Source organism: Salvelinus alpinus, chromosome 11 (assembly GCF_045679555.1).
Source record: "Salvelinus alpinus chromosome 11, SLU_Salpinus.1, whole genome shotgun sequence".
Classification (NCBI taxonomy): Eukaryota; Metazoa; Chordata; class Actinopteri; order Salmoniformes; family Salmonidae; genus Salvelinus; species Salvelinus alpinus.
Window position 1 is genome coordinate 33,310,628 of NC_092096.1, and position 12,438 is coordinate 33,323,065.

Genomic DNA, 12,438 nt, shown 5'->3' on the forward strand with positions numbered 1-12,438 from the left:
AGGATGATCAGGAGGAGCTGGATGAGGGGATAAAAGAAGGACGAGGGAGAGGAGAAGGACAAGGCTGTAGAAAACAGTTGATTGGGGAAAGGACACGTAGGGTAAAGAAAAGCGTTGAGGTGTCGGGCGATTCATTCTGGAATGTGTGTAGTGTGACTCACCGTGTTGTACACGGAGTAGGCTGTTAGGACGTGGAACAGGGCCTGCTGCCTGAAAACAACAACAAACAGTCAACCTACTAATGACTAGACGTCATCTGATGGAAGTGCAGGTTAACTAACAGGAACACCTCAGGAGCTTCCCAATTGATCACAAAAAAGTGTTGAATTCAGGTTGCTTTTTTATTTAGCCAGGTTAGTCTCCTTGAGATAAATTGTATTTTTCAAGAGAGATCTGGTCTTCTCTCATCATTCAAATGCTCTAATAGTCGTATTGTCTTCTAAATGAGATGAACAAATGCATTAGTGATTGTTACTTCCTATATTTGGCCAGTAATGGCAACCTTTGTGTTTGAGGTAGTTGTAGGTCTTTATGCTTTCATGGTATAGCTGTGTTTGAGGTAGTTGGTAGTTGTATTGTGTCATGGTCAGTATCGAGGCAATGTGTTTAGTTCTTGTGAGGCTGTGGCTGCCAGGTCCGTGCTGCTCTCTGACTCTGCAGGCCACAGTGTTTGCTTCCCAGGGGCCCCTGCTTCTGGCTCTCTCCATGACGTCATCAAGCAGAAGTAAAAACACAGAAAAGGGACGTGTGTGTCCTCTCACTTCCTTATAGGGAAATGTCAAATGTCAGCCACCATTATGACAGAAAGAGGTATGGCCAGATAGATGTGCATCATGGCCCAGGCTACGACCAGGGGTTTTTCCTAGTCAGGGCACACGGTCAAGAAAAACTCCAGGCCCTAATTAAGGGTACTATTCTGTAGTGACTAAGTGTAGATGTTGTAATTCTCATCACCTGGAGTATGAGAAACTGACTTGACGTCGTAGCGGTGCATGAACATGACGTGGTCCCTGTGTGTGTGTGTGTGTGTGTGTGTACAGTCGGAGGGAGATACTGACTTGACGTCGTAGCGGGTCATGAACATGACGTGGTCCCTGTAGGTTCGGTTCACATCCAGGTCAATCTGACGGACGTCAGGAGACAGACCTCGAGCCCTGAGCTTCAGCTTCTACACACAGGAAACACAACAGCACAGAGTCACCGAGGGAGTGAGGGAGTGTGTGTGAGAGTTTGTGAGAGTGAAATACAAAGAAATAAAACTACTCATCCATCCTGCTAATGTTTATTGAGTTATAATAAAGCTCAGTTGTGACTAGAAGGGTTTGCCGGCCTGGTTATGAATGTTAATGAGGCCTGGGCTATAATGAAGCTGGCTGAGTGGAGAGAGACAATAGGAGAGTCAACTACAGTGTGAATGTGTATAGTTCCTACATGACTTTGCCCAGGGAGGAAGGATGTTAGTCCTAGAGAGTACTATAACTCTCTGCTGTGAGCCTCTGGCTCGTGTTTCCATAACGTACCTCGTAGAAGTCTTTCTTCTCCTCCTTTATTTTGGGAACGTCGAGGAGCAGACACCACACCTCTCCTCGGAGCTGTAGGGGAATTCCCTTATAGATCCGCCTCACCAGCTGGAGGGAGACATGGATACGGGGAAAAGGACATTCTTAGTGCAACATCAAAGAGACCGTGCTTCACCTTTCAACCACACCCCCTAGCCCTAACGCTCAAGGTTCAAAATGACGGTCATATATGGGCGTGAAGGACATGTATGCGCGTGAAGGACATGTATGCGCGTGAAGGACAAGTATGCGCGTGAAGAACATGTATGCGCGTGAAGGACATGTATGCGCGTGAAGGACAAGTATGCGCGTGAAGGACATGTATGCGCGTGAAGGACAAGTATGCGCGTGAAGGACAAGTATGCGCGTGAAGGACATGTATGCGCGTGAAAGCCAGTATGCGTGTGAAGGACAAGTATGTGTGTGAAGGACAAGTATGCGTGTGAAGAACAAGTATGTGTGTGAAGGACAAGTATGTGTGTGAAGGACAAGTATGTGTGTGAAGGACAAAGTATATACAGAACTATTATTCAAATCAAAATCAAATGTATTTATAAAGCCCTTCTTACATCAGCTGATTCTGGGTGATTGGAAAAGAGACTATAGGTGATGTGTGTCTGGACCTCTGGGTAGATGTAGAGGGCATTTAGAAGGGGAGACCTACCCATCTGGTCAAGGAATCTGGTCATGCTCAGTGTGTGTGTGTATGTGTGTGTGTGTGTGTGCAAACTTTAACATTGTGAAAATTATGTGCAACATCCAGCGCGTCTTTACAGTGAACACTGAGGATGTACCCGCTTTAAGTTAGTTATAACAGTGGCCAAGTAGGCTACTGTGGCTATTTGATCATAATGTAAGCCTAATAGAGTGGCCTACCATAAACTATGGAGAAAATGCATCCCATAACATTTTATCATGGAAACAGGTGTTCTATCATTCAACCTACAGTAGCAGCTTTTCAAAGATGCCTAGAAATGTACACATTTTGTGCTCTTGTAGGAAGCAATCACTCCCTTATTGCTAACTACAAATGATCTATAACTGGGCTAAAAACTCACTAACGAGGAAAGGATATGAACAAAATGTACACACGTGGCTACATGCAGCTTTCACATCTCAAAACAAGCGCATCGACTCACGACCGCTCATGCTGTAAACACAGTCCAGTTCAAAGTAAATGGCATGGATACATATATGGCAACGGTCTATTTGCATATAGGTCTACTGCAGCTGTTATTGTTTATGCCGCACCGGTCTGTGTAGAGTACGGGTTGGGCAGTGTGTGTCAATGCAATAGAATCCTACTCCAATGCGTTCTGCCTACAAAAATCTCTTACATAATTTGTTTTGTTATGTTACATTGAAAGTGGTTAATATTGTGTTGATTCGATCACAATTACCACAGTAAAGGGAAACATTGATAGTGTTAACAGGGAAAACTAGAACATTGGCTACCAACCTTTTCTGAGTTCAGATCGATTTTTTAACATGACTTAAAAAACACAAGCCTATGCAACATTAACCAATTAAAAACAGTACTGTAGCCATGAGGTAAAAAAAGTACTGTAGCAATATAGGCCCAAAACATTATCAACGCATATTGGCTTTGCTTGAATTTCCCTGCCAATTAATTGTTGTTCAGGTAAGTTTTTTGAATTATATTTTGAAATTTGAGGTGGGCTATATGATCACACTGGTAATAGATCTGTTGTTGTATTTCTTGTGAGGCACAGCTGAGCATTTAAATAATTCACTTTCTTTTTATTGTACTGGGCAGATGATAGCTGCATTTGATGGTCAGTCTCAGCGGAGGGAGAGCAGCAGACCGAGGGTCCGCCTCAACAACTCTCTGCTCTCCCTTTCCGAACACTGACTCTGACCAAAAACGGTGGGGAAACTCGAGTCGCACCACATTATTTCTGCCTCATGCACAAATTCATGTTGTTACTCCTATGAACAGAGAAAGTGAAACATTCCTGGATATTAAAAAAGACCCAAGCCGCTAATAATAACAACAACGCAAACCTATAGATACACTTTCATACTCATTCATTACTTCTGCAGGTATTGTTGTAGCGCTGAGTGGAAATAGGAAGAACGCACATTTTATGGCTTATAAAAGTGTTGAATACAAAGTGTTGACAGTGCTGAGTAAGAACTGAAACATGAACTCACTCATAAAAACAGCAGCTCTTTGCTGTATTCGTTGAGTCTACCTCTAGTCATGGTTTTGAAATATCATAGTATCAACTTTGCTGTAGCTTTCTTTTATGCCTGCTACCTTACTGCAAACACAGTAATTTGAGCAATCCGATTGGCCAGTAGTAGGCATATAGTGCATTTGACTTTCTCTGGGCTCACCAGAAACATGAAATGGTTCAAAATGGCAACAGTTCACCTACCTGGCGCGCAAGGCAGCTGAATTGGGTTCACCTACCGCCAAACAGCCCGAGACCAATAAAACAAAATAGGATCACAAGGCTTTATCGTTGTTGTTTTTTTTTACAGAAATGTTTGGTCGATCGACTAGTAATGCCTTGGAGATCAACCAGTCGGTGAACACTGCTCTAGAAAGTTGAGGGAAGATCAATCTCATGCTTCTCTCAGTGGGCTGATAATTCTACACGGTCGTCCCGGGGAGCAGTGCACATCTTAGAGGAAACAATGGCTGCAACCGAGGACAGATGATTTTTACTCTGCGGTCCCGTTCTGTAAGCTTGTGTGACCTACCACTTCGCGGCTGAGCCGTTGTTGCTCCTAGATGTTTCCACTTCACAATAACAGCACTTACAGTTGACCGGGGCAGCTCTAGCAGGGCAGAAATTTAACTAACTGACTTGTTGAAAAGGTGGCATCCTATGATGGTGCCACGTTGAAAGTCACTGAGCTCTTCAGTCAGGCCATTCTACTGCCAATGTTTGTCTATGGAGATTGCATGGCTGTGTGCGCAATTTTATACAGCTGTCAAGCAACGGTGGCTGAAATAGCCTAATTTTAAGGGGTTACCACATACTTTTGTAGCGTGTCATACACATACATACACATAATATACACTGCTCAAAAAAATAAAGGGAACACTAAAATAACACATCCTAGATCTGAATGAATGAAATATTCTTATTAAATACTTTTTTCTTTACATAGTTGAATGTGCTGACAACAAAATCACACAAAAATGATCAATGGAAATCAAATTTATCAACCCATGGAGGTCTGGATTTGGAGTCACACTCAAAATTAAAGTGGAAAACCACACTACAGGCTGATCCAACTTTGATGTAATGTCCTTAAAACAAGTCAAAATGAGGCTCAGTAGTGTGTGTGGCCTCCACGTGCCTGTATGACCTCCCTACAACGCCTGGGCATGCTCCTGATGAGGTGGCGGATGGGCTCCTGAGGGATCTCCTCCCAGACCTGGACTAAAGCATCCGCCAACTCCTGGACAGTCTGTGGTGCAACGTGGCGTTGGTGGATGGAGCGAGACATGATGTCCCAGATGTGCTCAATTGGATTCAGGTCTGGGGAACGGGCGGGCCAGTCCATAGCATCAATGCCTTCCTCTTGCAGGAACTGCTGACACACTCCAGCCACATGAGGTCTAGCATTGTCTTGCATTAGGAGGAACCCAGGGCCAACCGCACCAGCATATGGTCTCATAAGGGGTCTGAGGATCTCATCTCGGTACCTAATGGCAGTCAGGCTACCTCTGGCGAGCACATGGAGGGCTGTGCGGCCCCACAAAGAAATGCCACCCCACACCGGTCATGCTGGAGGATGTTGCAGGCAGCAGAACGTTCTCCACGGCGTCTCCAGACTCTGTCACATGTGCTCATGTGCTCAGTGTGAACCTGCTTTCATCTGTGAAGAGCACAGGGCACCAGTGGCGAATTTGCCAATCTTGGTGTTCTCTGGCAAATGCCAAACGTCCTGCACGGTGTTGGGCTGTAAGCACAACCCCCACCTGTGGACGTCGGGCCCTAATACCACCCTCATGGAGTCTGTTTCTGACCGTTTGAGCAGACACATGCACATTTGTGGCCTGCTGGAGGTCATTTTGCAGGGCTCTGGCAGTGCTCCACCTGCTCCTCCTTGCACAAAGGCGGAGGTAGCGGTCCTGCTGCTGGGTTGTTGCCCTCCTACGGCCTCCTCCACGTCTCCTGATGTACTGGCCTGTCTCCTGGTAGCGCCTCCATGCTCTGGACACTACGCTGACAGACACAGCAAACCTTCTTGCCACAGCTCGCATTGATGTGCCATCCTGGATGAGCTGCACTACCTGAGCCACTTGTGTGGGTTGTAGACTCCGTCTCATGCTACCACTAGAGTGAAAGCACCGCCAGCATTCAAAAGTGACCAAAACATCAGCCAGGAAGCATAGGAACTGAGAAGTGGTCTCTGGTCACCACCTGCAGAACCACTCCTTTATTGGGGGTGTCTTGCTAATTGCCTATAAGTTCCACCTCTTGTCTATTCCATTTGCACAACAGCATGTGAAATTTATTGTCAATCAGTGTTGCTTCCAAAGTGGACAGTTTGATTTCACAGAGGTGTGATTGACTTGGAGTTACATTGTGTTGTTTAAGTGTTCCCTTTATTTTTTTGAGCAGTGTATATATATATATATATATATATATATATATATATATATATATATATATATATACACATAATATATACACATATTATATTATATACACACACACAATCTTCATTACTCAGCAGGCGGAACACAGAGAGAGGTGGGAGAAGAGAGAGAAACATTGATTTGGAAGGAGATGTGTTTAGGCATCGGATGGCCAGTGATGGGTGATAATTAAAGGTTAACGAATCAGTTTAGGTTGTATGCCCATAATGCATGTTAGTCTGTGTGTGTGTGTGTGTGTGTGAGTGCGTGTGTGTGTGTAGTATACGTGTTCTGTGTGAGTGTGAAGGTGTGTGTTTGTACTGTGTGTGTGTGTACAGTGTATGTGTGTGCCAGATAGACCCACTCGGGGCTTGACGTCGACAGCCCAGTAATTAGGGCTCTGATGAGGAAGTCAATGAGTGCACCTGTTCCACGAATCATCCATTGGTGTGTGTGTGCATTTGTGTGTGTGGTTTCCTTTTGGTGAGTTTATTGTGTGTGTGTGTGTGTGTGTGTGTGTGTGTGTGTGTGTATGAGATCTAAATGGCTCTTCAGTGTAGAGGTCTCTCCTGCTCGCTGCACTCCGCAGTCCTCTATTTGTACCATAAATTCACTGTCACATCAACACTGTCACATCAACAGTCACATCAACACTGTCACATCAACACTAGGCTCTGCCCTACAGCAGATCTTTAGTAGATCTACAGATTACACCTGCCTTACAGATGCTGGAACCTGCCTTACAGATGCTAGAACCTGCCTTACAGATGCTAGAACCTGCCTTACAGATGCTGGAACCTGCCTTACAGATGCTGGAACCTGCCTTACAGATGCTGGAACCTGCCTTACAGATGCTGGAACCTGCCTTACAGATGCTGGAACCTGCCTTACAGATGCTGGAACCTGCCTTACAGATGCTGGAACCTGCCTTACAGATGCTGGAACCTGCCTTACAGATGCTGGAACCTGCCTTACAGATGCTGGAACCTGCCTTACAGATGCTGGAACCTGCCTTACAGATGCTAGAACCTGCCTTACAGATGCTAGAACCTGCCTTACAGATGCTAGAACCTGCCTTACAGATGCTAGAACCTGCCTTACAGATGCTAGAACCTGCCTTACAGATGCTAGAACCTGCCTTACAGATGCTAGAACCTGCCTTACAGATGCTAGAACCTGCCTTACAGATGCTAGAACCTGCCTTACAGATGCTAGAACCTGCCTTACAGATGCTAGAACCTGCCTTACAGATGCTAGAACCTTTATGACTGCATTAGTACGCCATTGTTTTCAGCAGCACAGGAAACAAAAAGAGCCATCAACCGTAACCCGTTTAACCAGCCGAGAGAAACGAGCGAAGCACTGACTGACAGAGGGGGGAACAACAAGTCCTTGGTTGCTGCTTGTCCCGCAATTCTTGAAACTGGAGAAAGAGAGAGAACAAAGCTAAAACATTCCCCTAGCCAAGGTTAATTTAAAGACAATCTCCAATTCCCGCTGGAACCACCTCAGAGTACAACTGAAGAACGTCAGAACTGAATGCCCGAGGGCCCAACACCTATCATAAAGAAGACCCCAAACTCAGGCACTAACAAAGACAGCTATTACAGAGACCGGAGCCCTATAAATGCTCTTCAGGGAGAGACTCACTAATATTTGTTCACCAAAGAGAAGGAGAGATGTGAGTGAGGCACGAGGAGAAGAATGTGGAATGTAATATTTGACAACAGGAATGTGTGAATGAGATATTTTAAGAGACTGCAAGAAGGGGGAGAGATGGTGAGGGAGGAAGAGAGAGAGAGATCGTACCTTCTCACTGTTCTTATACTTGTCCCAGCTCTTCATCATCTTCAGCCATTTTGAGGTCCTTTCTACCTCTAAGTGTTTTTGCTGAGGGGACACAGGAAGTGGCATGTTAACACTTCCTCATTACCAAAAATCTGGAGGAACTGTATATGCAGACAAATATGCAGTGGCATACATTTTGCTTCATAAAATAAATAATACATTTTATGATGTAGGATGAGGCAAAGGTTACAGTGACATTGGAACGCAATCTAAACATCAGCTCAGAACATTATGTAACTCATTGTAAGCTACAGTAGAAGAATACAAAATGTTAGGATTCTGAAAATGAAAGAATCTAATCAATTCTCAGCAACCAGAGTTCTATTCATAGCAGTAACAGTAATCGTTATGTGTCTGAAAGACACTGTGTTCTTTCTCATCTGTGAAGGCCATTTTACAGCGGCATAGACATGTGGGATGGGAGAGATGTAGTTAGCCCTGAGGGTCTGAAACATGGTCGCTCACCTTCTCTTCCCCCGAGTCGTAGGACGGAAGTTCATTCTCACTGGAGAGGAGAAAACAAACAAGCTTTAGTATTACATAGAGTTGGTTTATTTTTTAGACACATTCTTGCTTTGAAAATATGCAAGGTATCAATCATTGTTTTACCATGAGCTTAGCTAAGGTTTTGCTGGTCTGGGCCTTTAAGAACATTACACATTTGGTAGATGGGTGGAATGTTAGTAGGCTGTCTCTCTGTCCAACTCAACTCCCTCATACGCAATGAAGACGGACAAGATGGAGCCCCAAGATGATATGTCTCAACGTGAATACGGACCACTCAAAGATTCTTTCCAGAGGAAGTGGAGTCATTAAAGAAACAAATGCTGTGACTGCCAGAGCTCATTTAACCTTCCCTAACACTCATCAAAGGGAGGGAACATTACACGTCAGCAGCCAAGCAAACAGGAAATAACACATTAAAACATTCCTCCATTCTGGCTACTGTCCTGTCCCAGTTTCAATGCCTCTATGGCTATCCGTCAGTTACACTATGAAACTAACAGTTCAGAGCAGCACAGCACTCTCTGTGCCACTCAGCCCACTGGCTTAGATCATTAAAAAAAGGGATTTCCCCATGGTGGGAACCTGTTCCAATACTCTCAAAACGCATCCTTCCTTCTTTTAGTAATATTAACTAATCTGTCCATGACTGGGCAAGTGAAAGTAAGGTTTCCTCTCCATTGCTTTAACCAATCCAACATTGGTCAGACCTATGCTCAGGTCAGATCTGTGATGACTTCATGGAAGGAAGGGAACAGAGCCTGTGTCCCATCCCCCACTTCCTGTCTCTCTGTCCTGGGACTGCCCTGACCCCTGAACCTGACCTTTAACTCATACAGGAAGCACAGAGAGTTTGCAGTCAGTTTGTCAACGTCTGCCTGTAAATGGGGCATTCCCTTCTTTTCTCCCTCATTGTTGTCATCACACCTAGTCAGTATGACCTAGAAAGGGCTCTCCTTCATAGGCTATTTCATGGAGCCGGAGGCCTCATCTCTACTGTCTTAACCATGGGCCCCAGCTCTGTGTCCTAACCAGTCCAAAGTCCTGGCATTAGGCCAGAACCATAACCTTCAGCCAAGCCCCCATCTGCTCTCTTTCCATCCCTCTCTCCCAGACCATAGCCTTCACTCAGGGCCTCAACCTCTCCATCCTTCCCTTTCTCCAGACTGGAACCTTCTCTCCATCTCTCTCCAGACCGTGACTTTCCCTGGGCCCTGGAACGTGATCCCTCTCTCCCCTATACTCTCGCCCTGGGCCTGAGCTCCCACACTGATGCCCTGTGATTGTGGCTAACCCGGCAGCTTCCTGCCTGGACCAGCCCACATGTGCCAGCCTATATATAACTGTTATAACTGCCTAAGAACAGTATTGTTTAAGAGCCATGCAACCCCACTGCTGGCCATGCCAAAGCCACAACACACCAGGCTATAGAGAGTCACTTTCTAGGTGAGTCACTTTTTTCCTACTTCAAGACAATGGTTTTAAACTAGTGTTCTTTGAAGCTTTTACTGAAGTGAAATATCAGAACACAAACAAGGGGGAAGATTGTGGTGTGCGTGTGACTGATTCACATTTCAAAGTTTATTTGCCATGTGTAATGAATGAATCACTCAAGGGTGTGTGTGTGTGTGTGTGTGTGTGTGTGTGTGTGTGTGTGTGTGTGTGTGTGTTCTTACTGTACGAAGCCGAAGCGGTCAATAACTTTGTACAGGTGGAAGCTTGCATCCTCCCAGGGTTCCACAGTGGCACCCTCTTTTCCCTGCAACCAAAGAGCCTCATGGGTAAAGCAATGAATAACAAGTAGTTTGAAATGTATTTGTGCTATTAAAAAAAATACATCCTTGGGAACATATTTAAAAAAAAACTTGCAGCACAAATGAGAATGAATACAAATGAGATACATTACTTAACATTCAAAGTAACTTGATGCCTATATAGATCTGGATGGCTACATACTTTGTAAACATCGACACTATTACAATAGAGATAGAAACATGAACATCAGTGTTATTCTATATCGAACAAAAATATAAACGCAACATGTATAGTGTTGGTCCCATGTTTCATGAGCTGAAATAAATGATCCCATACATTTTCCATACGCACAGAACGCTTATTTCTCTCAAATTGTGCACAAATGTGTTTACATCCCTGTTAGTGAGCATTTCTCCTTTGCCAAAATAATCCATCCACCTGACAGGTGGCATATCAAGAAGTTGACTAAACAGCATTAACATTACACAGGTTCACCTTGTGCTGGGGACAATAAAAGGCCACTAAAAATGTACAGTTTTATCACAGAACAAAATGCCACAGATTTCTCAAGTGCAATTGGCATGCTGACTGCAAGAATGTCCACCAGAGCTGTTGCCAGAGAATTGAATATTAATTTTTCTACCGTAAGCCGCCTCTACAGTAATTTGAGAATTTGGCTGGACGTCCATCCGGACTCACAACCGGAGACCATGTTTATGGCATTGTGTGGACGAGTGGTTTGCTGATGTCAATGTTGTGAACAGAGTGCCCCATGGTGGCGGTGGGGTTATGGTATGGACAGGTAGGTATAAGCTACGGACAACCAACCCAATTACCTTTTATCGATGGCAATTTTAATTCACAGAGCTATCCACCGCCATCACCTCGTGTTTCAGCATGATAATGCACGGCCCCATGTCGCAAGGATTTGTACATAATTCCTGGAGGCTGAAATTGTCCCAGTTCTTCCATGGCATTCATACTCTGACATGTCACCCATTGAGCATGTTTGGGATGCTCTGGATCGACGTGTACGACAGCGTGTTCCAGTTCTCCCCAATATCCAGCAACTTCGCACAGCCATTGAAGAGAAGTGGGACAACATTCCGCAGGCCACAATCAACAGCCTGATCAACTCTATGCGAAGGAGATGTTTTGCACTGCATGAGGCAAATGTTGGTCACACCAGATACTGACTGGTTTTCTGATCCACGCCCCTACTCTTTTTTTAAAAGGGATCTGTGACCAACATATGCATATCTGTATTCCCAGGCATGTGAAATCCATAGATTAGGGCCTAATTTACTTCAATAGACTGATTTCCTTATATGAACTGTTACTCAGTAAAATCTTTGAAATTGTTACATGTTGTGTTTATATTTTTGTTCAGTATATTTACCCTCAGACAGTCTGGAGCAGGGATGGGCAACTCCAGTCCTCCCCACTCCCCTACAGAGTGAGTGTGTGTGTGTACATGCTATGCTTGGCTGTGCTAGAGTGCCTAGCCCTGCTGCTAACAGGTGTGAAATGAGGAGCTAGGCAGACGCACCCTGAGTCACAGCCTGACTCAAGGCAGAGGAAAGGCTGTTGAATTCAGACAATAGAAAGAAAGTTAACATTGAAAATGAGAAAATGGGAGTGGAGAATGCATGTGAGCAAAGGGGAAAATAATGAGAAAATGGGAGTGGAGAATGCATGTGAGCAAAGGGGAAAATAATGAGAAAATGGGAGTGGAGAATGCATGAGAGCAAAGGGGAAAATAATGAGAAAATGAAAATAAATTGTGAAGACGGAGGGGAAGATGGCAGGATTGTATAGAGAAACAAATACAAGGGAAAGAAAGAGAGGAAAGGTGGGAGACTGAAACAGAGGGGCGGCAGGTAGCCTAGTGGTTAGAGAGTTGGGCCAGTAACCGAAAGGTTGCTGGATCGAAACTCCGAGCCGACAAGGTAAAACATCTGTCGTTCTGCCCCTGAACAAGGCAGTAAACCCACTGTTCCCCGGTAGGCCGTCATTGTAAATAAGAACTTGTTCTTAACGGACTTGCCTAGTTAAATAAAAGGTTAAATTAAAACATTTTTTAAAAAGAGGGCAAAAGAAGTGATGAAGTGAGGGAAGAGGAGAAAAAGAGCGAGCTAAACAATGTCG

The 12,438-nt window shown here is 44.7% G+C and overlaps 1 protein-coding gene across 4 annotated transcripts in view; it reads right to left on the reverse strand.

The window, feature by feature from the left end:
* The window catches only part of LOC139534026 (USP6 N-terminal-like protein), a 65,169-nt gene that overhangs the window by 11,522 nt on the left and 41,209 nt on the right, over window positions 1-12,438 (reverse strand). For all 4 annotated transcript variants that reach the window (XM_071332633.1, XM_071332629.1, XM_071332630.1 and 1 more), the window contains 6 exons: window positions 10,212-10,294; window positions 8,497-8,536; window positions 7,993-8,073; window positions 1,521-1,628; window positions 1,059-1,168; window positions 162-210 (listed from right to left, as the gene is read on the reverse strand). In XM_071332633.1, the coding sequence (XP_071188734.1) occupies window positions 162-210; window positions 1,059-1,168; window positions 1,521-1,628; window positions 7,993-8,073; window positions 8,497-8,536; window positions 10,212-10,294 (471 nt within the window). The remainder of the gene's footprint in view (window positions 1-161; window positions 211-1,058; window positions 1,169-1,520; window positions 1,629-7,992; window positions 8,074-8,496; window positions 8,537-10,211; window positions 10,295-12,438) is intronic.